This window comes from Lissotriton vulgaris, chromosome 6, assembly GCF_964263255.1.
Source record: "Lissotriton vulgaris chromosome 6, aLisVul1.2, whole genome shotgun sequence".
Classification (NCBI taxonomy): Eukaryota; Metazoa; Chordata; class Amphibia; order Caudata; family Salamandridae; genus Lissotriton; species Lissotriton vulgaris.
In genome coordinates, this window is record NC_141694.1 from 182,147,998 (window position 1) to 182,175,402 (window position 27,405).

The 27,405-nt window shown below is 45.4% G+C and overlaps 1 protein-coding gene across 4 annotated transcripts in view; it reads right to left on the reverse strand.

The window, feature by feature from the left end:
• LOC147706987 (cytochrome P450 2K1-like) overlaps positions 1 to 27,405 on the reverse strand; it is a 576,312-nt gene that overhangs the window by 210,268 nt on the left and 338,639 nt on the right. For all 4 annotated transcript variants that reach the window (XM_086926213.1, XM_086926215.1, XM_086926214.1 and 1 more), the window contains one exon: positions 1,517 to 1,690. In XM_086926213.1, the coding sequence (XP_086782339.1) occupies positions 1,517 to 1,690 (174 nt within the window). The remainder of the gene's footprint in view (positions 1 to 1,516; positions 1,691 to 27,405) is intronic.

Sequence of the window (27,405 nt, forward strand, 5' to 3'; positions counted from 1 at the left end):
CTTTGTCCACTCCTACAATCATCCTGACAGAAGCATGTGCTTATTTAATCTCTCTGCAGACACATAAGTGCTTATAAACTTATCCTGATGACAACTACTAGCAGTATGAGAACCCAGTCACTGTTTATGCACTTGGAGAATGAGTCATGTATTCAGAGAAGCAGTGGTACAGTCAAATGTGCACTATGTATGCGGTCTCCTAACTCCTTTTTATTGTCTTTCACAGATTCTGATTCTAAAGTACGACATTTTAGGAAATTAAAATGGTAAAAAACAAGTTAATAATTGTTAAGCATTTTTATGTACTACTGTCAAGGTAAGATTAAGTAAAGCAAACACTATCATTGCACTACTACATTCAGCTGTGCTTTATATATATTAACCTCTATCCAACTACTAAGTAAAGTAGTACCTATGCAATTTAGGAATCCTCCTGTCTATCTCATGCACTTCTCCAATCACCCATCCAGCACTATCTACATATTCTATCACTTCACCAAAACCTAAACACTTATCATTTCAGCATGCACTCTCTTTGCAGCACTGACATTACTCCAGTTACAAGTCATATTATTAAGGAATGGCGCCAGACACTCGTTCCTACTTACAAGGAGAGGAAAAGCTACCTTGTGTAACTTTTCTTCTCCTTGTAAATACAACCCCTTCTTACACAGCACTTTGTGTTGAAGGGGCGTTCATTAAGTGTTGTTGTGGATGTTCCCACGCAACACTCATAGAGCAAGGCACATCTCCAGATTCATGAGAAATCATAAATCTGGAGATGTGTGTGAATGCTGTGGCATCCTAGAGTTAGTGTAGCAAGGCACAACGAGGAGAATTGTTTTCATTTCTCCTCACTTTTTTCACTTTCAAAGCATGCTGCATTCCAAAGCATACATTGAAGGAGGTACACTTTGGGTGTGCAACTCCCATATAAATGTGAAAAAAATAATAATAGAGAAAATAATTAAAATATAGTAAATACAATTTTTTTTAAAAATTAAACAATATTTAAATTGATTTTTTTAAAACTTTTTTTGCAATTTTCATAAAAAATATATAATGTTATTTCATAAATAAAATATTTAAAAATAAAGTTAAAAAACTGTAGACAATCAGTACCAAAAATAGATATTACTATTGCAAGTGATGTCATTTGATATGTCATCAGTGATGTCACTTACCATGTCATGAGTGATGTAATATGTGGCGTCATCAGCAGTGCATTGCGGGCGTGCGAGTTATAGTTAGCTGAACTAACTATAACGGGGAAATTTCTATGATTTTGTACGAGTGAAAAGTCCAGCTCACTATAGCGCCCCTGAAACCTATGGTTTTTTCAGTGAATTTCTAAGGTTTTTTAAATGCTAATTGCTAACTATAACGTGGCTGAAACCTATGATTCTTTCAGTGAATATATATATATAGAGAGAGAGAGAGTATCAATTCAAATAATTAATAGGACGAGTTAAAAAGAAATATCTACTTTAAATCTAATAAAATGCAAATGCTTTACCTCTTTCTGCTTGACAAAAAAAGCATCAATCAAACTTCGCTGGTCATTGGCATCTAATTGTTGGAGATATTTGACAAACGTGCTGGACAAAAAGGCATTGATTTCTTTCACGTTCTTGATGAGTGTCTTGTGTGCTCCTGGTAGGAATCCGATGAAAGGATAGGCATTATGCAGCTGTGGGAAACAATAAAATTAAATAAATTGAGCAATTATGACGTGTAAGGCCAAAACTGACAGGAGTTGATAAAGCCAATGGGTCTTGTTTTGTCATTGGACACTCAAAGACATTCAACACTTTGAGTACCCGTATCGCACATGGTCTGTGCCTTCCTTCCTGCAACAAACGTACACACAGGAAATATTCAGACAGGCACAACTGTTCAGACAGACAAACAGGCACACACAGTCACATCTCCAAATGCCAAGTTATTTTGTTGTTAAAGGAACTAAGGTGAAGTACATGTTATTCGATAGTTTATCCCTCACATCTGTAAAAAAAGAGACAGCTGCATGGAATTCAGGAAGTAAAAGGGTGATTATGCATGCATACAACTTAGTTTGACCTCTCTAAAGATTAATGTTAGCTTTGGACATCTCATTTTCTGGAACGGCAGTATTATGTAATTGATCTTTTAATCTTACTCCTATAATATTCACTTCCTAAACGGCTAAAATAATTGAATGGTTTTATCTTTATGTCTTGCACATCACAGGTTTGAATCCCATCAGCATTAAATGATTCCCCCAAGTTGGGTAATTCTAACTTCTTTTGTACACTGAAGCCACATTACTTTACACCTAAGTAGTTGTGGAAGTGAGATTTGGAGAGCAGTTTTATTCTGTATGATCTAGCTGTTGTGCAAAAAGCAGATGCTCTGAACTCACATGATTCTGCAGTGCCCACGAATCCCAGTTTTGCATCACAGGCTGAATCTCTTGGGTCTGAGTGAATTATGCTTTTTTGTTGACAGAGAGTTGCCACGCCACCAGATGAAAGTGAAACAAACCAAGATGAATTCAATTTCACCCCGTTCTACTGCTTCCATGTACAAGATAAGCAGTTATAATATATGGGAGCCTGCAATCCCTGTATAAAATCCATCACTAATTTCCTTGTTGCAAGCAACTTGTGACGTACCTAGTTACCTTTAATAAAGAAGTGGCGTAGCTGCTTGTCTGTAATAATATATTACAGTTCAGATGGCACAGAGGCAGACAGGGTGAAAGGCAGGACACAGAGCGCTGTTAAAGACACATTTTTTAAAACAAGAATAAAATCTGGCCTTTCCTCCTTCTGCTCTTCTTGATGGGCAGTTTTAAGCATACAGGCCATATTTATGGCAACATGCTTATTTTCCATGTTTTAGGTAATTATAGAAATGATAGAATCATGCTGCATGTTTTTACATAATCTGAGGTATAATGCTTTTTAAACTGTCTTATATTAAGCGGATTTTGTGCAACAAATATTGTTGGTGAATTTCATTTTGTACTAGAGATTCTAATCGTATTCTTCGTGTTTACAAGCATGCTATCTCTTTCCCGAAGTATATACGAGTTTTGAGGGTATGTTGATCGTGTGGCTATATATTGTAAGGAATCAATTTATTCCTGCTACATAATATAAGGATATTGCAAGTTACCTCGGAGTTCTATGACCTTTTAGAGGAACTCGGCCTTTTAACTTACTCCTGAAGATGGTCACAGAACTATTCAGTGACTTGCAATTTAATTATAATGTGGGGCATCGGGTATTCATCCCATATATAAATATACATGGTAAATGACACCCATCTTAAAACATGCCTATACATAACATTCAGACACACTTAGTAAAACAGCATGTCCAACTACTAAAGTGCAGATCAACAACTGGTCACCTAGGAAACAAGAATAAGCAAAATGATGAATGTGCTGTGGATGGTATCCATGTCAAAAAATTTATATCAAACCAAGCATTAACCATTCCTTACAATGCCTGCCTACTATGCTGACACTCATAGTATTTTTCATGCCAGTAAACAACTGCACTAGTTAAATGGGCATACACCTAGATTTAACATAAAAAAACTCCATAGGTTGCAATCAAACAAACAGCTAATGGTTGAAGGATTGAGCTTAAAGCCTGTTTATGTAAGGATTGCATGAGCTCTGACTGTGAGACAACTGAATTACTCTCCCACAGCGGTAAACAATATATAAGAATATCTATAAGGATAGACAGCGTTATTGTGGCTTAAACCTTAAATGTATTATGGTAAAATATAAATATTTCTGTACTCTAGTTTAAATTCTGTAATATATTTTTTGTTGCCAGGCTTCCTTTTTGGTTAATCAAACCTAGTTGGAGTCAACCACCCAATGCTTTTCAGTAACCAAGCAACTATTGGCAAAGCCAATAAATTTGCCTTAATGCATGCATAAAGAGGTACACAACACAATGCATGCAGACAGAGGAAGCCAGTTTTAGGATTACAGGCACGCACAGATTAGCTCATGTAGAAGGATTTGTCGAACATTTGTCCACACAGACTAAGGCACACACACAACCGCATATGGAAAGACTTCACACATGCATCCATCGACATAGGCAACACACACATATGCAGACATCACATAGAAAGGAACACAAACACAGACAAAGTGAGCACCGCAGATTAAGAACTTTATGTCTAAGAATCTATTCATATACATAATTTAGAGAAAAAAAAATCCTCTCTATATTTACTAATTAAACTTTGGCTTCTAAAAAGGGTCATCAGGCTTGCAGCTTTCAGATAAAAGTACTAACAGTCACTAGTATACTTCAGTGCCTTCAAACTTATTTTTAACAAACTGGCTGGTGAGTGGCACTATACATGGATGCCAATAATTCTAGCTGCTTATATTACATTTTTCTGCCCTATCCTGTGGCAGGAAGTAGCTAAATATCAATGCAACTGCAGCAGCACAACAGATAAAGATATTTGATGAAAGGTTGTATACACACACACACAAACATAAATTAATATTCATTGAAAAAGCAAAGGCTAACGGGACGTTAGAGATAAGTGAAAATTTCAATTAAAACAAACAGGCTAAACTAACAAACCCACTAAAATTCACCAGTTATCTGAAGCACCCACTACCATGCACAGTGTTTTCATCAATGATATCACTCCAGAAGTTGCAGTGATGTTAAGAGCGATGTCATAGAACATGTTATGAGTGATGTAATATGTGAGGTAATTAGCAGTGCATGTCGAGGGCACGAGTAATAGTTACTTTTGGGCACGAGTAAAAGATAATGCAGCTGTCCCCCTAGGCGGTGACCCATCCCAGGAGGGCTAATTTTTTTAAAAGGGTGGAAGCTCACCATTTGAAATAAATCACGGCCATGGATCCTTGATGTTGATAAAAAACAATTAACTTTTTTCAAACTAGTGGCGGTCCATCTTGGACCCCCGTCCTTAGGACGGGGAAGGGTAAATCTACACTGCTCCATAAATGTTTTTTATAACTTTTTGTAGGACAAAGGATGACTTAATACTTAAAATGGCTGCCACCACAACTTTGTTGAGGTGGTGGCATCCAACCAGATAATTTATTTTGATTTGTCAGCTCTGCGGATTCTCCAGACTGTTAATTCTGGAGCAGGGTCAAGACTGATCTGCATATACCTTGGTCCAAACTGAAATGGCATGGTGAACAAATAAACAATGTGTTGGTATGCTATCTCAAGTGATTGCCATTGGTTAGACAAATTGCAAGCATTTCTCCCATCATCTTTTGTGTTTTTGATGTATGCATTAAGTGCCAAGAGTATGACCAGCCATGGGAACCCGAATTAGGGCAAAACCGGCCAGATTAGAACCAAAACCCAGAAAAGGGGGAAGGTTAGTCCAAGGGGACAAGTAGGAGGAAGCTGTTTCTTTATGTGAGATTTCAATAAGGTGAGATACCCTGTAAATGATCCAGGCGTTCCCTCACGAGTAGACAGGGCTTGCTATACAATCCCAAAGTACTCTATTAGGGGGTAGTGTGATTGAGCAGCTTTAGGCTTAACACAGAGGATTGCAAGACATTTGAAAAATACATACAATGATTAATGAATGATAACACGACTCAAGAAGGAGATCTACACCAATTTATAAAAATACCAAGTACCTCTACATATTATTTGGCATCAGAGAAAATCATTAAGGTAACTATGTTTCTAAAAAGTGAGCACTGCAATTTTTGAGTTCTACAATGTTATCCCATGGGAAGAAGAACAGTTTCTGCAAAAAGATAGAGTACATTGACTTACAGGGCTGATCTCCAGGAATTAAGGTGAGTGGTGTGGAAGGTCCAAGTCAGCACCAACAGTACACCACCAGCATCAAGAGTGTGGCTGGGTGCAGGGTGCAAATCAGTGTTGGGAGTCCAATGCTTGTCAATGGGGATCGGTCCTTTTAAAAAGAGACCTCTGGCTACAAAGCCAGTTGAACTGAACCAGCAAGCGGGCTCAGGTCTTGTGATGCTCGGGACAGGGGGACACTTTTGATCCTCTTCTCCAAGGCCCAGGGGTGACAGATCCAGGGACTTCCTTAGGCGTTGGGCCTTTCTTTACTGGAGCAGTCACGGTTGAGAGGGCCTGTGTGCAGAGGCTGCAGACGACGTCGGGCATCCCTGAGGGGTGAAACAATGATGGACTTAAGCTCTGAAGGTTGGGCAACCATGTTGGCACCTGTGATCCACTTCAACTCAGGCAGAGGCGGGGGGTGCAGTGGTGACTTCAGGTGTTTGGTTTTGGTGGTTCCGGGGGCCTCAGAGTCTTCTCTTTTGGAGATTCTTTAGAACAGGTCTGCTGTTCACAGGAGGTCTTATGTTTTTTTCAAAGATAGGCAGTTCTTCCAAGTGTCTGGAGTCACAGCTGCAGGATGATTTGACTTTGGTGCCATTTTCGATGAAGGATACAGAAAGGCCGGCAGGGTTAGTACCAGGTCAGCTCTATTCTCAGCTTTTGCGTCTCATCAATCAATCAATCAATCAAAGCATTTGTATAGCGCGCTACTCACCCGTAGGGTCTCAAGGCGCTGGGGGAAGGGGGTCCGCTACCGCTCGAACAGTCAGGTCTTGAGTTGCTTCCTGAAGGAGAGGTGGTCTTGTGTCAGGCGGAGGTGGATGGGGAGGGAGTTCCACGTCTTGGCAGCCAGATAGGCGAAGGATCTCCCTCCCGTTGTGACTCTTCGGATGCGGCGGACGGCGGCGAGGGCGTGGCTGGTCGATCGTAGCTGGCGGGTGGGAGTGTAGAAGGTCAGGCGGTCGTCGTGGTATCTTGGGCCTTGGTTGTGGAGAGCTTTGTGTGCGTGGGTGAGGAGTCCGAACGTGATTCTCTTGCTGACGGGGAGCCAGTGCAGGTTTCTCAGGTGTTCAGAGATGTGGCTGTGTCGGGGGATGTCCAGGATGAGGCGTGCCGAGGCGTTCTGGATGCGTTGGAGTCTCTTCTGAAGTTTGGCTGTGGTTCCGGCATAGAGGGAGTTGCTGTAGTCCAGACGGCTGGTGACGAGGGCCTGGGTGACCGTCTTCCTGGTTTCGGTGATCTTACGTAGCATGCGGAGGATGTTGAAGCATGACTAGGAGACGGCGTTGACTTTTCTGGTCATGGAGAGGGAGGAGTCCAGGATGAAGCCCAGGTTGCGTCCGTGGTCTGTCGGTTTGGGTGCGCTGCCCAGGGCAGGGGGCCACCAGGAGTCGTCCCAGGCGGAGGGCGAAGATCCCAGGATGAGGACTTCCGTCTTATCTGAGTTCAGTTTCAGGCGGCTGTTCATCATCCACTCGGCTACGTCTTTCATCCCTTCTTGTAGGTTGGTTCTGGCAGTGGCGGGTTCGTTGGTGAGGGAGAGGATCAGCTGGGTGTCGTCGGCGTAGGAGATGATGTTGAGGTTGTGTTGGCGTGCGATAGCCGCAAGGGGGCTCATGTAGATGTTGAACAGCGTGGGGCTGAGTGATGATCCTGGGGTACGCCGCAGATGACTTCGGTGGCCTCGGATCTGAACGGGGGAGGCGGACTCTCTGGGTTCTTCCGGCGAGGAAGGAGATGATCCACTCCAGTGCCTTCTCTTGGATCCCGATGTTGCTGAGGCGTTGTACTAGGGTGCGGTGGCAGACCGTGTCGAACGCCGCGGAGAGGTCCAGGAGGATTAGGGCCGCTGTTTCTCCGTTGTCGAGCAGGGCTCTGATGTCGTCGGTGGCTGCGATGAGGGCGGTCTCGGTGCTGCGGTTGGCCCGGAAGCCAGACTGTGAGTGGTCGACGGATCCATTTGTCTCGAGGAAGGCGGCAAGCTGTCTGTTGACGGTCTTCTCAATGACTTTGGCAGGAAAAGGAAGGAGCGAGATGGGTCGGTAGTTTTTGAGTTTGGTGGGGTCCACTGATGGTTTTTTCAGTAGGGCGCTGAGTTCGGCGTGCTTCCAGCTCTCTGGGAAGGTGGCGGTGTTGAACAGGCATTGATGATGTCCCGCAGGTGTGGTGCGATGACGGAGTCGGCCTTGTTGAAGACGTGGTGAGGGCAGGGGTCGGTTGGAGATCCGGAGTGGATGGAGTTCATCGTGCGGATGGTGTCTTCGGTGTTGACCGGGGTCCAGGCGCGGATGGTGGTGGTGGGGGGCGTTGGTGCGGTCGTAGGGTGCGTCGGCTGTGTGCTGAAACTGTTGTGTATGTCTGCGATCTTGTTGTGGAAGAACGAGGCGAGCGAGTTACAGAGTTCTTGCGATGGGGTGATGTCGTTGTCACCGGCCCTAAGGTTAAAGAGCTCTTTGACGATGTTGAAGAGTTCCTTGCTGTTGTGGGCATTGTTGTCAAGTCGTTCCTTGAATGCGGTTTTTTTGGTTGTGTGGATCAGCTGGTGGTGTTTTCGTGTGGCGAGCTTGAGGGTGGTCATGTTGTCTGTAGTTGGGTCTCTGCGTCAGGCTTTCTCGAGGGCTCGGCAGTTCTTCTTGGAGCTCTTGAGTTTGTCGGTAAATCATGATGCTTTTTTGGTGCTGGGTCTGGCGGGGGGGTCTTCAGTGGGGCGAGGTCGTCCGATCTGTTGCTGATCCACTTCGTGAGGTTGTTGGCGGCTTGGTTGGGGTTCGTTGAGCTGGCGGGAGGGTTCTGGCTCAGGGATGTGGCGAGCTGGTCGGCTGTGATCTTGTTCCAGCATCTGCGGGGGACCTGTTGTGGGCGGTGGTGGATCGTGGTCCTTCTGAAGCTGAAGTGGACGCAGCTGTGGTCCGTCCAGTGTAGTCCGGTGGCGTGGCTGAAGGTGATGTCCTTGCTGGAGGAGAAGATGGGGATGAGCGTGTGGCCGGCGTAGTGGGTGGGGGTGGTCACCAGTTGCTTGAGTCCGAGGTTGGCGAGGTTGTCCAACAGGGTGGTGGTGTTGCGGTCGTTGTTGTTCTCCAGGTGGAAGTTGAGGTCCCCGAGGGGGATGTAGTCAGCGGAGGGGAGGGCGTGCTGGCTGATGAAATCGGCGATGTCTTCGCTGAATTGTGTGCGTGGTCCTGGGGGTCTGTAGATGAGGGTGCCTCTGAGGGTGGTCTTGGGGTCGGTGTGTATCTGGAAGTGCAGGTGTCTCATCAGTGTCCTCTCTCTTCTTAGGTTGTCAGGATCTGCTTTTCTGATGCAAGGAACTCCCCAAAAGTTTGAATTTAGGTGTGTTAGAGGAATGTAGAGTAATAGCCGATGGGCTACTTACCCTTGGTGTCACTACACCCCCTATAGGACCACTTCATGTGGGAAGTGGGCATAACCCTGTCCAAGAATTGCTAAGTATAAAATCACAAAGATGGCTACATCTAAAAAATCATGTCCATCTCACAATAGCCCACCTTAGAAGTGGTACTAGCCTGGCGGTGGCACGCCTACCTGACTTGCTAATTTTGCAGTAGGTGCATGTATTGGTAAATCCAACATTGGCACCAGTGTGGGTTTACCAATACGAGGTGTTTGATACCAAACACCTCTTTTTTTCACCAAGCTATCATGTAGCCGGGGGTACTCATTTTCATCAGTGTCCAGCACGTTTTAAAATGGATTCCCTGTCCACTTGCACTAGCAATAAAAGGCAAATGTGCTCCTGCAAGTATGCTCTCACATGTGATATTCAACATCTTGCCTTAGGGCTGTTAATATCAATTTTCCAAGAGCGACAAGCTCTCGAGTCCCCTTACCTGAGTGGGAGATACTTTATTCTTGCATCCATGGGGTGTAGACTGGGTATATCGGAATTTGATGCCCCTCATAGTATAGCTGGCCTTTTGTACGAGATAATTGCAGGAGGAAATCCCTTTCTCAGAAATTAAGAAAGTGGGCTATGATGGCTCTGGTGGGTGCCCCTGGTTATGGAGGAGGCACAAGTGCCCTGTGGCCTCAGATGCCATTGCAAACTCTGGAGCTTCATTGCCAGGACGACCGATGACAAGTAACGCAAGCGAGGACACTGATGCCTGATACAGCTCAGTAGAGGGGGCATTTGATCTGACCTGTGCGTGGGCACTACTGATCGGTAACATCGACCCAGGGAAGTTCGGGGTTTGATAAAGGGGAAAATCCTCTGCATCACAACATATTTTCCACACGCATTATACTGTATGATGGGGGTATGCCCCCCTCGTGACTGGTGACTGTCAATGGAGTTGGAGGCTAAACCTCATACCTCGGCGGTTTAACACACTTCTTTGGAATAGTGTGGGCGGTGGGCATGTGCATGACTGTGTTGTTGTTGTTTATAGTTGTACTATTTCTTTTCAGAGAATATACTGCAAGGCAATGGGGCAGTGTCTACATGCCTGCATTGAGTGAGGGTTTGCCAGGGAGGGAAATGTGATAGTGCCCAAGGGGCGGGGGATGTTGGGATAGTTCTTTGTTGGGATCATCGGACCTTCCTTCATGAGGAACAGCTTGTGGATTACCATTTGTTGCATGAGTGGGGGACATTGCTTAATGTCTTAACCCCTTCCATGCTCATGACGGAACGGTTCCGTCATGAGCGTCGGTTGAGCTGTGCTCATGACGGAACCGTTCCGTCATGAGCCGATAGGCTCATTAGAACCTTCAGCACAGCGCGAAAATTCGTGCCGCGCTGAAGGGGTTAAGAAATGGGCTCGATTCTCCTGGGAGGAGTACTGATGTGGGTGTGCTTTGGCGTCCACCATGACCAAGTTACTTTCCTGGAATGTACTAGGCATTGCTACATTCGACAAATGTAGACAAATATTTGCTTACCTAAAGAGGTAAAAGGTGTCGGTGGCATGTCTCCACAAAACCCATATTTGGAGTGATTCAATAAAATTTCTGAAGAAAAGGTGGCGAGGGCAGCTTTATGCCAACTCCCATTCTGAGTTTGCAAGGGGTACCCTCATATGGGTAGCACCGGGAGTCCCATTCCAACACTTACATCATGTGATTGATATCGATGGATGCTATGTTATACTGCATGGGATACTTGATAGCTCAGAAATTTGGAATATAAATGTGTATGCCCCGAATGATGGCAATTCTTCCTTTTTTAGTAATATCTTGGAGGCGGCCTTTCCATATCTTGGAGCTCCAATACTGTTGGCTTGGGACTTTAATTGTGTAATAGACGGTACACTATATAGAAAGCCGCCTAGAATGCACACAAAACCAAAGATGACACGGGAGCTCCAGGGTATATTGCAAGGACTACAACTTCAGGATGTATGGTGAGAACGTTACCCCTCTGCGAGACAGTTCTCATGCTATACCCGAGCTACGGGCACTTCCCATAGACTGGACTATTGGTTCTTATCCTCTGGTTTGGGTCAAATGGTAGGGGTGAGGTTCCGTGACAATTGTAAGTGGTGTTTTTGACTCGTACGAATATGGTCGAGTCTGGTATCTATGAACCGCAAATGACGAGTTTAGTAAGTGTGCGCAGTTTCGCTGTGCTAACTTAAACCGTTCGTTTGTTGCATGGGTTTTTCATCTGTACCCACAGGTTCCATCTTAGATACGGCATCCATTTTGTTTCTTGCCCTCAAGTAGCCAGCGAACGGACGTTGTCCGTTTCGCGACCCTGGGATTCCCAAGACATCCGGGGAAGACACATGTTCTTTGAAAGTGTCTTTATGACGAGGGGGATGATACTGTAAGGCAGATGGCCCCGCTCGAGGCTCATCTTGCCGTGCTGGTTTATTGTCCCAGCCGTGCATCTCATTAGGCACGTCCATTTGATGCCTGTAGCTCGTGTTTCCTGATACCACCCCCTTTTACACCCTTTCCGATCTCCCCACTGTTTCCATCTTCCTCTGCACCTGTCCTTGTTCCTTTTTCGATCTGTTTACTGCCGATTGGAATGTACTAATGGTGGGAAGATGGGTTTTTACAGTTGGGAACCGCCAAATGTTTCCGCACTTATGCCCCGGACCCTGAATGTATCAAAGTGACCAAAGTAACCCCTCTCGGGGATAATTATGGGAACTGAGTTGTAAACCTTTGTGTACCATGCAACCCTATGGAAAAATTTGTATAAAAGGAGCGATCCTCAGTAGCAATTTGAAGCAGTCTCCTCGAACTTACACTCGTTGTACTTCCTGTGACTTCTGTGTTCCCTGCAGTAAATAAACCTCGAATCTTTGACGCCGAAGGAAGTGTCCCGTGTCTCTGTCATTTGTACGCCGGAGCAGGTTACCCACGAAGGTTTCAGGTGTTGTCCCCTGGCACCGCTGGGTCTTAAATAACCCAGTCCTTCAGTTGGCGCCCAACGTGGGGCTGCATCAGTGGTACCGGTCCAAGCCCGACGATCGTGAGGAACTTCGTGTGAAATCTCCGAGGGAAGGTGCACTCCGCTTCATCGATCCTGTTGTCGAAACAAGTGGCCCGGAGACTTTTCCCGCGAAGATTCCCACCTCCTGACGGCTGCGACGGACTGCTGCCCTGACTGTAGACCTGTTTTGGCGCCTGGCGTAGACCTTGGTATAGCGAGACGATTGACGGGCCTTCCTGGTGACGCCATCGATCTTTGAGTTAAGTATTTGTGGGTCGCTCCCAGAGTCCTTGGTTGTGGTTGCTTAGTTGTTGCATGGTTCCATTGCATTTGTGGTTCTTAGTACTTGGTTCTTTGTTGTGTTGTTTGACGCCTGCAGTCGCCAAAAACCGAGGGTTTTTGCTTTTTGCTGGGACTTGGTAAATCCCGTAACCCTTGACGTTTGTGAAACTCGGCTAGTGTGCACGATGCCTGGTCGCAGTACTTTGTTTAGTTGTTTTAGACGTTGTGGTACGGATTCCCGACTGGAGGACTCGTGTCCGATACCTCCGGTTGGAACTCCCACTTATGAGCTCTACAGTAAGCACGGGCTGGGCCCGATTACTTTTAATGAATACTGGATTCGTTATACTAAAAAAGATGGTGCCCTTAGTTGGCCACCTCATGGTAGTTTTGAGACCACGATCTTAGATAATCTTGAGGCTAAATTGTTTGAAAAAAAGTCAAGGGGCTGTTTGATGCTTTTCGGTTGTGGCGTAAAGAAGCCCGACAGAAAGAGATCAGACAGACTAAACGTAATCAGAGAGATGGTATTGCTACTATTGTAAAGAAAGCAGAGCAGTTTCAGCGTGATAAGGAGGATAAGGAAAAGGAAGTGTTTGATAGGCTACAGCGTATGTCCATAGATAAATGCTATCCTGCTTTGCCAACGGAGTCGGATAAGAAGGAAGAATCAGTTGAGGATCCTTTAATGTCTTATCTTATGAAGTCACCACCTCCGTACGTACAGGGTACCGCAGCTCCTGTGGTCCCCCCTGTACCTGTTCCTCAACCTGTTCCTGTTCCTGCACCCGTTCCTCCGACTGTTCCCGTTCCTTTGCCTATTGCTATTCCTACTGCTCCTCCGCTTCCACATACTCCTGCTCCCGCTACTGCTCCTGCTCTACTTACTCCTGTTGCTTCTTCCGTTTCTACCCCTTCTCTCGTCAGTCCTTTGTGCTATACTTCTCCCTCTACTCGAAGTCGTACCCCTCCGGTTGCGGCTAGTTTCTTTAATTCTCTTGGACCTGTTCTTGGGTCCGCTGGTTCGGACGTTCCTCAAAGACGTAGTCAGCTTCCCGGTAACAGGGAACGTGCTAGGTTATATAACATGGCGATGGGTTGGATGATGCATCCTCTTAGAAACCCTCCACGTGCTGTACTTGATACGTTCTGTCAATTTAATGTACCGACACAGAGATACGTTTTTGAAGAAATGTGTAAGGTTCTTCGCGACCAGATATCGGCCGATGCACCTGATGATGTGTTGACCTCTTTGTCTGATCTACAGCTTCAGTTCTCGAGCGGAATGATAGTGGATACCAACGTTCGACGCGCTGTTGAGCGGTTGTTATCTTTCCGACCCTCTCCGATACCTCAAGCATTGTTTGTTGAGGATGTTGAGAGACAGTTAGATGCGTCTGGTCAGTTTCCTATGCGTGAAGTTCCACCAGTGTGGATGCCAGGTGATGCTGCTCAAAATCCACCGATCCTGCCACATTTCCAGAGAGTATGGATCCATCTCCCATGGAAACGATCAGAAGTTTTACAGGTGAAGCAATCTTTGCCTGACCCTCGCAAAAATCCTGCAGGGTATTACAAGGAGTTATCGCAGCTCGTAGATGCTACGATAATGAATCTTGCCGACATTGATATGTTGTTTGGCAATGTTGTACCGCAACCGGTATGGGCTAAGATTCGGCATGAAGATCATGCAAACAAATTGGGTGGCGATTGGGCTGCTCTTGCTGCGGCCGATGCGCAACAAGTTGGCGGGGCTAAGCCTGAACAGCTCATTACTGCTCTCCCTCAAAGAATAATTACACTAATGAAAACACTTATGCCAGCGATGAGGGTGAACTGGGACAAGTTGTCAGCCTGTAAACAGAAGAAGGACGAGAGTGTCTCCGATTTCTTTACGAGATTTGAGGAGGCATTTATGGACCATAGTGGTCAGGATATGGGCACAGAGGGTGGTCAACGGTTGTTTGTGGATAAATTTGTCTCTAACTTATTGCCCGATTTGAGCAATAAATTAAGAAATTCTGAGAGTGCGTGGGCCGTCTCTACATCTGCTCAAATATTGGCCACGGCACAGTATTATGAGAACAGAGAAAAAGAGGAGAACGACCGCGCTGATAAAAAGACGAAAGAACTTAAAACAAAAGTGTTGTTGCAACAGGCCTATCCTCCGCGTTCGAATCAGAATGTTCCTCAGCAAAATAGACCGCAGTCGCAATCGAATAGGTCGCAACTTCGAAATGACTCCTCTTCCCAAAGGTCTTCGTTAGGGTACAATCAGTGTGCCTATTGTAGACAGGAGGGTCATTTAAAATTCAATTGTCCTGTTTTAAACGATCGTAATAGTGGTAACTCATCTAGAGGAGGCCGTGGTGGTTCTCAGCAGGCATCACGTGGTAGGCGGGCGCTCGGCGCTGAATTCATTTTGGGCGCCATCTTGGGTAGGGGTAGGATCGCGGTCTAGTTGATCGGCGATCCCGCCCTCCCAGGATACAAAAGGAGTCCCTCTACACTCAACCGAGGTATTGTCATACTCCTTTTTCACCCCTGAGGCGGAAGCCGGGGGCCCTTGAGCACTCTTGCTCCTCTTGAATAGTAAAAACGAACAGGATTTATTGAATGCAAAGCTTTATTTTTAAAAAACTGTAAATATTTTAACGGGTCGATTTTAGAGATCCTGTTGGCCCTACCTTTGGTGCAAGCACTACGTTGCCCAGGGCGGCCTTACACCCCCTCCTCAGCTGGAAAGCCTCGCTAGTTCGGGCGCTCGGCGCTGAATTCATTTTGGGCGCCATCTTGGGTAGGGGTAGGATCGCGGTCTAGTTGATCGGCGATCCCACCCTCCTCACGCCCCCTACACTGGATATAAACATCAAAGTCCCCTGTCCGCGCAGCGGGCGGGCGCAGCGGGCGCGCCGGCGGCGCGCCGAAGGCGCGCCAAAGGCAAGCCCGTCTGCGCCCGTCCGCGACCGGACGGGACCAGGGGCCACACCCCCTGTGCGAGGTGGTACAGAGCGGGGCAGATCGGTGAGGTATGATGCTATCACTCTAAAAAACTTAATGCCTCCGATCACTCACACCTGTCAGCACTCTATCCTCCCGGACTCTCCTCCCGGGGTCTGTTCACACTGTAAATTTTCACTGACCAGCTATCTAGATAAGTCCCCTTCTAGCAAAATCTTCAAAATGTTTCTTCTAAATTGCCAGTCACTGACCAAACATGCCACACAAATGTCTCTCCTGCTGGAGGAAAATGACCCAGATGCAATATTTCTGACGGAGACCTGGTTAAAAGACGCCTCTGACATGGATATCACCTCTATTCTGCAAATGGGATATACCTTGCAGAGACTGGACAGATCAGAAGGTAGAGGAGGAGGCCTAGGCATCCTTCTTAAAAATCCCTACCTCTGCAGAATCTCATCGGCCGGTATTTCCAACTGTGAGAGTATGCTATTCACTCTTGAACTTTCACCCACAGATTCATTCTCTGGTGTACTTATCTATCGCCCCCCCAATCATATATGGGATTTCATTGAATCACTCCAGTCAAAAATAGCTAACTCTGTGGTTAGTAGATCCAATTTCTCTGTATTAGGAGATATAAATATTCACTTAGATGATCCTAACAACTCCATGGCTAAGGCATTTCTGGACAGTATGGCAGCTCTCCAGATCATACAGAAAGGCTTTGTGCCTACGCATGAAAAGGGCCACCTTCTTGACGGTGTTTTTAGTAATGATAATAGACTAGAAGTAGGGACCCCATTACCTCTTACCTGGACAGACCACTGTCTAATACCTATTCAGTGGACTCCAGCCACGCCAACTCAGCCCTCTCCTCGTACAACCCTTTTTGGAAGAGACTGGTCCAAAGTCTCCCCAGACCAATGGGCCAATTTACTCTCGGCCGCTCCTCCCCAAAGGGCAACAGACCCAGCAGCACAATATGAGAACTACATCAAATGGCTGTGCACAGCCTTGGACTCTATCGCACCTATCAAAGCTCTTAAAGAAAAAACTAAGTCCAAGGAATCACCTTGGTACACTTCTGAACTTAAAGAACTAAAAAGGGCATGCAGAAGATCTGAAAGAAACTGGAGGATTTCTCGTAGTAAGATAGATAAAACCACACACCTTGAAGCCATTAAAAAATATAAATTAGAAATCAAACAAACCAAAACTTTATACTGCGAGGAAAAAAATTCTAACTGCCTCCAACTCTTCTAGAGAAATCTTTCAGATAGCAAAATTCCTGGTTGATATCCCCCTGGTTCTTGCTGATCCGAGTACAGCTCAGGCCCGCTGTGAAAGTCAAGCTGAGTACTTCCACAGCAAAATACAAAAAATTGCCTCTGCCTTTAGCTCACCTAATTTTCTCCCAGGATACTGGAACCAGCTCACCTAACATCACGACTCCAAAACTAGATGAGTTTCCACTGCTGGATGAGAACTCACTTGCGACTATTATGACGAAAATAAAATCCGGATCTCCTACAGACCCTGCCCCTCCCTATCAGTTAGTAAAAATTTAGAAATTATCAAACCTGTCATCCTCAATATATTAAACTCATCTATTTCCACAGGTTCAGTACCTACCGCATGGAAATGTGCACAGGTTAGGGCTTTGCTGAAGAAACCCACTCTGGATCCGGGTAATATGGCCAACTATCGGCCTATTTCCCTCCTTCCGTGGATCAGCAAACTCCTAGAAAAACATGTTAATTCATCTATCACTCAATTTTTAGAGAACCATCATCTTCTCCACGACTCCCAAGCGGGTTTTCGCCCAAAATTGGAAACTGAGGCGGCCCTCCTGGCGGTAACTGAGCTGGCCAGGAAGCAAATGGATCAAGGCGGCACCACAGCAATTATGTTGCTTGACCTCAGTGCCGCTTTTGATACCGTTAACACCAACATTCTTCTTCACCGCCTCAATCAGATGGGAATTTCTGGGAAGAAAAACACACAAAAAGAGTAGAACAGGTCAAAGGGTGGTGTGTGACTATATCAGTGACTATGGTACAGCAGGCTGCATATGCGGACCAGTGTTGTCGGGAGTTATTGGAAAACAAAAAGCTATTATCCATCCCATCAGACCACCCCTTCGGTGGAATATACGTCATGTGGGAATTGCTGATCAATCCGTGTCTTGGCCGGCCATATAGTGCCAGTTTGGAGTTGGATGTCAGAAAACAAGCCATGATGTTTGCCAAAACAGTGGACAAGATGGTGTGCAGTGCTGAAGTGGTGGTGATAGATAAAATTGACTACACTGGCTCTGAAACAATGTGTATACAGAAAACCGTGTGTCAAAAGATAAAAACCGCGCCAGGTAGTATGACTACCTTCTGGCGCTTGTGTATTGCGGTCAACATGTTTCTGCCAAAAGGGATTTTCCCAGCATTCTTCAGGACCTGTTACTGTGAATAAGCTACTGCAACTGTAACTACAAATGTCACATTAGATGAAAAAAATGGCGATAAGTTTACTGGTAGAAGGATACACATCCACCAGGAACCTTAGTGGTTAGACGTCCACTGATGGTAAAGAAGCATTTCTTCTTCCTATCAATAAAACAAAAGGATGTTGGATAACAACACTGAATAACACAGACACAACCAACTGCACTCAGAGAGACAGTATAGACAAAACACCTGCATGAATAATTGACATTCTGCATGAATGAAATAGGCATAATAGCCACATCACTTAGAGGCATTTCCTCACAGTGATACTCACCCAGCATTGTGTGGGTGAAGACCTCACCTCACCCGGCAACCGCTCGGGAGCATGAGGCCCCGCTCTGTGGTGTAGAAAAAAGACACAATGAGCTCACTACTCTATCGTGTCCAAGCCAATTGCTCTACACACAAACCCAACGAACTTGTGCTCGGTACCTAGCTATTCCACTGAGGTCCACACACAGCTAAATGCCCCACTTGTTAAATAAAGCATAGTATAGATGCCCCACTTAGAGCTACATGCCCCACATGTTAAATAAAGCAAAGTGTAGACACTGAAGAGTTCCTCTAGAACATCTTGTGATGGTATTCCAATCTGTATTTCCAATATGTACACTGAATTAACTTGGTCAGGTAGCGCTAATTACTATAATGGCGCTAATTAGAAAGGTGGAACACAGTCCACACTAGCCCCAATGAGGAGCCCCTTTAGTATCAAGGGGTCTGGGAGATCGTAGACCCATTGTATAACACTGCCAAGACGGAGTCTGTCTGAACTAATTCCATCTTGCAAAATCTAGCCAAAGTGAAGAGAGTCCATAGGGACACTCACCTGTCCGTCGGTACCTCCTTCGTGGAGCCAAGCGGTAGTGGAGGCACTCATAGGGCCGCCATCTGCTCTTAAATAACCGCCAGCCGAAAGGGGCGTACGGGGTATCTTGCAGGACAAAACTGTCAGAAGCCAACAAGCGCGAGGCGAGACACTACTCTAATGCGCATGCGCATGCAATTCTAAACGTGCCGATAAAGATATTTTCTTCATGCACAATACATCATCCTTAAGGGAAGAGCGTGTGGTCAGTCCCTACCATGGTATAACATTACACGCATTGTATGCACTCAGAGCCTCGTGTCTCCATTAAATGTTATGCCGCAGCTAAACTGTCAGGCCTAATAACGAAGGAAACACTATTCTATCGCGCATGCGCGTATGATCAGGAGACGTAAAAAAATGCTATGTGTGCAGCATCAGTCACTCTGCAGGTAACTATCCCTAATGCATTAGCGCTTAAACAACGTTATATCTCTTTAGTAAGAATGCAATCTACTTGTCATTCTAAAAGCCCCTTGCCTCATGCACTTCTGGCCTAAAGGGAAAAACAATCTTACCCATAGCTGGCATCGGGCGAGTAACTTTGGACCAGGATTGTAATTAGAAAAAAGCACAGACATGCTTCTAGCAATGAAAGAACCACATGGAACAAAGAATCTTCTTGTTGTAATTGTAAAAAATATATATGAACCGTGCCGGGCGAGTAGCCCTGGACCAGGTTGGTGAATAGTACCAAATGCTCAAACATGTTTTGTGCAAAAAGGGTAACCACATGGAACATAAGATGATATTGTAGTGATTTTAACAAATGTGGAACAGATGATGTGTTATCCTCCAGCGTCTTGTGAACGGGGAATATATGGTGGTGGCTGGGTGGACAGGAGGGTAACGCACACACTTAGGTTAGGTGAGCTATTAAAGATACAAAATTACAGTATTTGCATCTGTCTTCAATTAGACCCGCAACTAAAAAGCTGCTCTGACCCTCCACACATCCTGTTGTTTTTTGAATTTCTGGGAAGGCCATGCACTGGCTCCAGTCATTCCTGGAGAATCGATCTTTCAGGGTAGTTGAGGGTACCCCTTACTCAAAAGTCTGGCCCCTGGATCAAGGTGTACCTCAGGGCTCTTCATTGAGCCCTACTCTTTTTAATATTTACATGCAGCCGTTAGCCGACATAGTGCACTCTTTCGGCCTTGATATAATAACCTACGCCGATGATACACAATTAGTCGTATCTATGAATCAAGCAGACTCTTCCCCGTCCAATTTAAGTAACTGTTTGGTAGCGGTGGCCCAGTGGATGGCCATCTCGCATCTAAAATTAAATGGCGAGAAAACTGAGCTCATGGTGCTGGGCAATCCAACCATTCCCAGCCCTCTGTCAGATTGGCCACCGTGCATGGGGCCCATACCCCAACCAAAGTGCCACATAAAGAGCTTAGGCATCTGGCTGGACTCCAACCTCAGCTTTATGCAGCAGGCGACCACTCTCTCTGACACATGCTTTGGGCTAATGCGTATGCTGAGAAAAGTGCTGCCTCTTCTCCCTTTTGAAGCCCGCAGAATAATGGTTCAAGCCATTATCCTGTCCCGTCTAGATTACGGGAACTCGTTATATCTAGGTGCCCCCGCATTTACAATCAAAAAGCTACAGGTGACCCAGAATGCTGCAGCCCGCCTCCTGCTGGGCCTCAACAAACGAGAGTCAGCCACCACTGCCCTGAGGAAACTGCACTGGCTCCCTGTTAAGGCCAGAGTGCTATTTAAATCTCTTTGCTTTATGCACAAAGCTATGTGGAAGAATGCCCCCACTATGATCTGTTCCTTGGCAAAACCTTATCTTCCTCACAGATCCCTAAGATCCAGCACTGCCTTTCTGGCTACTGTCAGCAAAATCAGATGGACCAGATGGGGCGGGCGCTCCTTCTCCTGGAATGCTGCGAAGGAATGGAACTCTCTGCCCACCTCCCTTCGCAGTGAACCTAGCCTTTTAAAATTTCGGAAGGACCTGAAAACGTATCTGTTCATTTAATCTCTTCCTTTTTAGTATGACGGTACTTAGCGCTACGAGGCCTCCGGGTTGTCTGCGCTCTACAAAACCCGATTAATAATAATTAATAATAATAATAGGGGTCGTGGTGTTCCAAATGATCGTTCAGATAACTCATCGAATTCCAATAACTGTTTTGACCAACGTGGATCATCGCAAGGACGATCTGCGCAGTACAATGTAGATGATTATTACGTCAATCAGGGAACTGACGACAGTAATTACTAGGATAGCCATAGACAAGGAGAGGGAGTGGTATCAGTTCCGGTTGATCAGAGAGGGCCTTACGTCGCAGTTGCTACATCGGGCGTCTTTGAGCCTTTTCTGTTAGACACTGGTGCAGCGAAAAGTTCTATAATGCATTCGAAACTCCCTGGCGCACCTTTGTCTGGCTTAACCAATGTTTCCGTTGGATTCTCTGGCGCCCCCATTAGCAATCCAGTTTCACACCCTTTGCCCCTTACAATTGGGTCACGTGAGCTTCAATCTCCGTTGATTTTAACTACTGGTTGTGGTGAAAATCTTTTGGGCCTGGATTTGCTAAAACGTTTGTATGCAACTTTGTATTGTTCTCCTGTGGGTGTAAAGCTTACGTTAGGAGAGAGGGTTGTCTCTCCTATGTACTTGTCTCTCGATAAGCTTCCACCGGAATTGAGTTCTCTTCCTGTATCTTTGTGGGCAACGGGTCCCAATGACGTGGGCCTGCTTGACATCTCCCCTTATGTTGTTCAGCTGAAATCTAATGTACGGTTGCCACGTATTCCCCAGTATCGAATCTCTCTCGATGGTGAACGAGCACTGTTAGCGATCATTTATGATCTGATCGAGAAAGATGTTATTGAGGAGACTCGGGGAAACGTGTGCAACAGTCCCGTACTGCCTATTTTGAAACGTACTGACCCTTCAAAACCGCCTATTTATCGTTTTGTTATCGATTTACGGGAAGTGAATAAGATTGTGATTCCTCAGTTTCCTGTTGTGCCTGACATCACGGCGCTACTGACTCTGATTCCAGCTTCTGCATCCTGGTTTTCAGTGATCGATCTGAAGAATGCGTTCTTCAGTATTTCGATTGCTGAAGAAAGCAGAGACCTTTTCGGTTTCTCTCTCAGTGGCCGTAGCTTCCGCTTCAAACGTGCTCCTCAGGGCTACGGTGAGAGTCCATCTATTTACAGTCAAGCCTTGAAGGGTCAACTAGATGCGTTTGTGTTGCCGGCTGGTGCGGCTTTGATCCAATATGTCGATGATATATTGGTGGCTGCAGATACTCAGGACATTTGCAAAATTGCTACGGTGTTGTTGCTGCAACATCTCTGTGACTTACATCACAAGGTGTCACCTTCTAAACTCCAATATTGTTGTCAAGAAGTCACCTATTTAGGTCACTTATTGTCAAAGGAGGGAAGAAGGTTGACCCCAGAGAGAATTGCAGCCATTGCGCGCATATCTGTGCCAACAACCCAAAGAGATGTGCGTGCCTTTCTAGGTATTACGTCATATTGCAGGCAATGGATTCCAAATTTTTCATTGCTAGCGAAACCATTGGTGGCTCTTACGTGCAAGGATGTTTCAACTCCTTTACCATGGACGGAAGAATGTCAGAAGAGTTTTTCTGAATTGCGTGACGCATTGTGTTCGGCTCCTGTGTTAGGTACTCCTGACTATAGCAAGCCGTTTACACTATACGTTCACGAGAGGGAAGGTTGTGCGTTGAGTGTCTTAACGCAACCTTTCGGTGATAAGCAACGTCCATGTGCATATTTTTCCTCGACCTTGGACCCGGTAGCTAGAGCATTGCCGAGTTGTTTGAGAGCAACAGCGGCAGCCGCGGTCTCCATCCGACAATCAGCAGGATTGGTCATGGATAATATGCTTACGGTGATGGTTCCGCATGCAGTTGACACTCTTTTGAATCGTACGAAAACTCAGCACTTGACGAGTGCGAGGTTGTCAGGGTACGAGCTGACGTTGTTGGCAAGCCATATCCAGATAAAACGATGTAATGTCCTAAACCCGGCGACTTTGTTGCCAATTAGTACAGAGTCAGATGAAATAGCAGCCCATGACTGCTATCTGAGGACTGAGGAGGAAACAAAAGGTCGGGTGGACCTTGAAAACACTCCTTTGGAAAATCCAGATGGAACTTTGTATGTGGATGGTTCATGTTTTAAATTGCCGAATGGTGATGTGACTACTGCGTATGCTGTTGTGACTTTGAATACTGTTGTGGAAACTGCAAGATTGAATCAGAACTCTGCCCAGGCTGCAGAGCTGATCGCTCTAACTAGAGCGTGTGTGTTAGCGAAAGGGAAACGTGTGAATGTGTTTACCGACAGCCAATATGCATTTGGCGTCGCGCATAGCTTTGGACGGTTGTGGAGAGAGAGAGGTTTTATGACGTCGCATGGTATGAAGATTCAGCATGGACAACTTGTGAATGATCTTTTGGATGCACTTACGTTGCCTAAACAGGTAGCGATTGTTAAATGTAGTGCACATCGTAAAGTGACGGATGATGTTGGTCGTGGTAATGCATTTGCGGATGAGATTGCTAAGGAGACTGCCCGGAACCTTAGCACTACAATGTATGTGACGAGTTCGGTTAGGTGGCCTACAGAGACTAGTATGTGTGAGGACACTATCGAGAGTGTGAAAGCGATTCAAAATGAGGCCACCGAGACTGAAAAGACGAAGTGGAAAGAAAGTACGGGAAAGTTGGATGCGAATGGTTGTTGGGTTGATTTGTCGGAATATAAGAGATGGATGTTGCCAGACGCGTATGTGCTAGCTGTTGTGACAATGGCGCATGGGTTAGCACATATTAGTGTGAAAGGTATTTGTAAGTTGCTGTCCCATGTGTGGAAGAATGATGGTATCACGAAATGTGCTGAACGGTTGGTTAAGAATTGTATGGTATGTATGTTGTACAATCCTGGTAAGGGAACACCAACTCCTCCTGGCCACTTTGCTCCCCCTTCATGTTCCTTTGAGGTGATTCAATTAGACTTCATCCATATGGAGAGATGCAACAACCTGAAATACGTTTTAGTTGTGGTTTGCGCGTTCTCCCGATGGATTGAAGCCTACCCTCTTAAAGACAATACTGCCCTGTCTACTGCGAAAATCCTGCTGAAGGAATACTTTCCTCGTTACGGAATGCCCAGAATTGTGTGGTCTGATAACGGAAGTGAGTTTGTAGGGAGTGTGATGAAAAGTGTGTGTAAGGGCCTTGGAATTAATCAAAAATTCCATAGCGCCAATCATCCCCAGTCAGCAGGTTTGGTTGAAGGGTATAATGGCACCCTTAAACTTAAACTGGCTAAGATTCAGGCTACGACTGGTCTTTCGTGGCCTGACGCTTTGCCCCTTGCCCTGTTGTCAACAAGTTAAATGTAAAGAGGGGTCCCCGTGGGAAAAGGATAGAAACGATACCAATTCAGAGATTTCTCAAAAAAATTAAGGTGGTAACTCAAGAGCGAAAGAATGTTGTCATTTATTCAACAACACAACATCAAAATTTAGTGAAACATTATTGCAAACATTACAGGAAAAATACGAATCGGAAAAATGAAAGGCCCCAATATGGGAGGGAGGAGGGGAAGGGGGTGCTCAAAGGTTGTGAAAGGATAAAGAATAGTACACAGATTTGTAAAAAATGTACATCAATACATGGGTACACAAGGACTTAAGAATTATTCAAAAACCAAAACGGCCATATCAATTAAGGCCAATCTCGCAAAAGCACTTCAAGTAAGGACGTTCAACGGTCACAAGAGTGGTTTAATGTGGAACAGGGATGTGCCGGACGTCCAAAGGTGAAGAGGCGTCGACGTTTCGACCCCTTTGTATAGGCTAAATTCAGTCCTTTGCCGGGGTCTTCATCAGGACCGATACAATGGGGGAAGGAACGGAAGGGGGCCGTCCTGTCTGAAACATTAAAAACCAATATCAAAATTCAGGTATCATAGTTAGGAACTATCACAGTCACAGTCCTGTACACCCAAAAGGGTGGCATATTTTGAAATGAACTAATACCATGGAGTCCGGGTCACATAGACCTCTGGACTAGAGGGACCAAAGGTTGAGTAAGTGAAAAATCAAAATCAACCCCATTCGTGTGCATAGGAAATGCACTGCTTGTTAAAAGAGAGGTAAACATTAGCCAACAGGGATCAGTTTAAGTGGATGAATTGCAAATGCAATCAGTGGGGGAAACCGGTGCACTGCCATAATGGGTAGTTGCAAAGAGTAGTGAGTCAATACCTTGAGTCAGAGTAGACACACGTCGTCAACGATAAACGTCTGCAGGAACAATAAACAGCGTGCTGGTATAATAACAGCTGAACAGCTCTGAATCAAACCAGATATAGTCGATTAATACTAAATGGGACACTTGCGTAATGACCTGCCAAATCTTAAAGGGTTAGAAATTACCTAAATTGCAGTTGACCACTTAGCAATAGAAGGAGCATCAAAGTACGCAATCACTGTGAGAAGGTGGGCGTCACACTTGTGAATTAGCGGAATGGTAGGTTTAATCTAAACAAAAACAACAAATGTCGGAGTATTAATTAAAGGAACATTCATTACTAATACAAAATATAAAAGTGTATCAAGGAAGGGGCCACATGTGCGTGGGTGCATACCTTATGGTGTCCCAGGTAAAGTCTGGGTGTATGCAGCGATCATCAGTATTACTGTTACACCTAAATCAGGCCAAAAGGTTCAGGATATTAGGTGAGGAAGGTGTATATAGACTACACATCATCGCGATACGTTAGTTAAAAAACATAGTGGAGATGACCCATACCTTTAAAGGGTTCCAAACACGGTCTGAAATTCACGAGGACGAGTGCGCTGGAAGTCGCCGAAAAACCAAGGTCGACTGGCTGCTAGCGCTGTTGTCTAAAGGGTTAGAAAGGAGGGGGACGTTTAAACTTTCTACCGCTAACGAGAATCTGTGCACATGAACGTGTATGATTGCCGAGTGCACAGGGGCGTAAGGGTACAAAACTTACAAGGAACGCCGAGGTCGCGTCAACCGGGCTGCTTGCTGCTACGTGAGTCTCCAAACTCCGCCAGTTGCTACGCGGAGTTTTAGGGGCGGAGCCTGTGGCTGTTCTTATAGAGGTAGAAGAAAGCTTCTCGTGTGTGCACCGAGTATGAGAGGAATCGGGTTATTACAGTGTGACGTCTCCACCACAAATAATAATTGTGGGTGATCTAAGGCCAAGAGAGGTTGCTAATGCTATATTTATAATTAAGCACAGACAGTTACCAAATTAATACACTTGGAAAATGCATATCCACATTAACACATGTAACGCGATAATGACTGGATGAGAGAATTAAATCATATTATAACACATAATGCTCACGCACTACCCTTGCAAGGGAGTGAAGGTGAGCTAGCACATAGTAATTTGCCATGAGAGAAAAATCAATCAACATTACTGGAAAAAAGTTCAGAATCATATCTGTGAATACTTCTCGCGCACTACCCTGGCACGGGAGTGAAAGCGAGTGAACACTTGATTGTTAACCATTAAATAATACACAGTTAAAAGTCAGCTGGAGAGGATGGGAAGTGTGTTACATTATGGTGAGAGTACTCGTGCACCTATCACACATGATGATGTAGACGAGTAATCCGGGGTGAGCATAATGTATCCCATCAGGATTAAGTCTCAAAGTTTGCAGGAACCTTTCATCGTAGTGCAGCCCATTGGGCAAAACTGCCATCCTGTTCATTCAGACCATTTTTAATGGAGTCTAGAAGAGACATCCATTTGCACTCTCGTAGGTTAAGGACAGCAGATAAATTTCCACCTCTCCTGCCTAGAGTGACTCTCTCTATTACCAGCCACTTCAAATCTGCAAGTGAGTGTCCAGCGGTGTGCCAATGGTCCACCAGCGGGGCACCTAAAACCTTACAGCGTAATCTACTGTGGTGTGCAGAAATGCGGGATTTAATTTTTTGCTGGGTTTGCCCTACATATATTTTGTCGCAAGGGCATGTAATTATGTAAATTACGCTTTCAGTGTTACAATTAGTATGGTGTTTAAGTTTGAAAGTCTGCTGACCATGGGTGAAAGTTTTAGTCTGAATGGTTGACTCACAAGCTATACAGTTCCCACATCGAAAGTGACCTATCACAGGTGGTAAGTGCCATAGGCTAGTAAGTGTGGGGGGGCTCGCAGATTCCAAGTATGAATGGACCACCATGTCACGGATGTTTTTGGACCTCTTGAAAGAGTGGAGCGGAAGCTGTGGTTGGTCAATCTCATTGGCTATTAGAGGCCAGTTCTTGTTAATCACTTGTTTCACCTCGTTACTTCTTGTAGTGAAAGTAGTGACACAAATCATTCGATTCATTTCAGGATCAATGCGAGCTTCAGGATTCAACAAATTCTCTCTCGGGTTATACCAAGCTCGCTTTCTAGCACGTCTCACCATGCGAGCCGGGTAGCCTCGTGAGACCAGACGCTCATTAAGGATCTCTGACTCTTTGATATAGTTGGTGCGAGA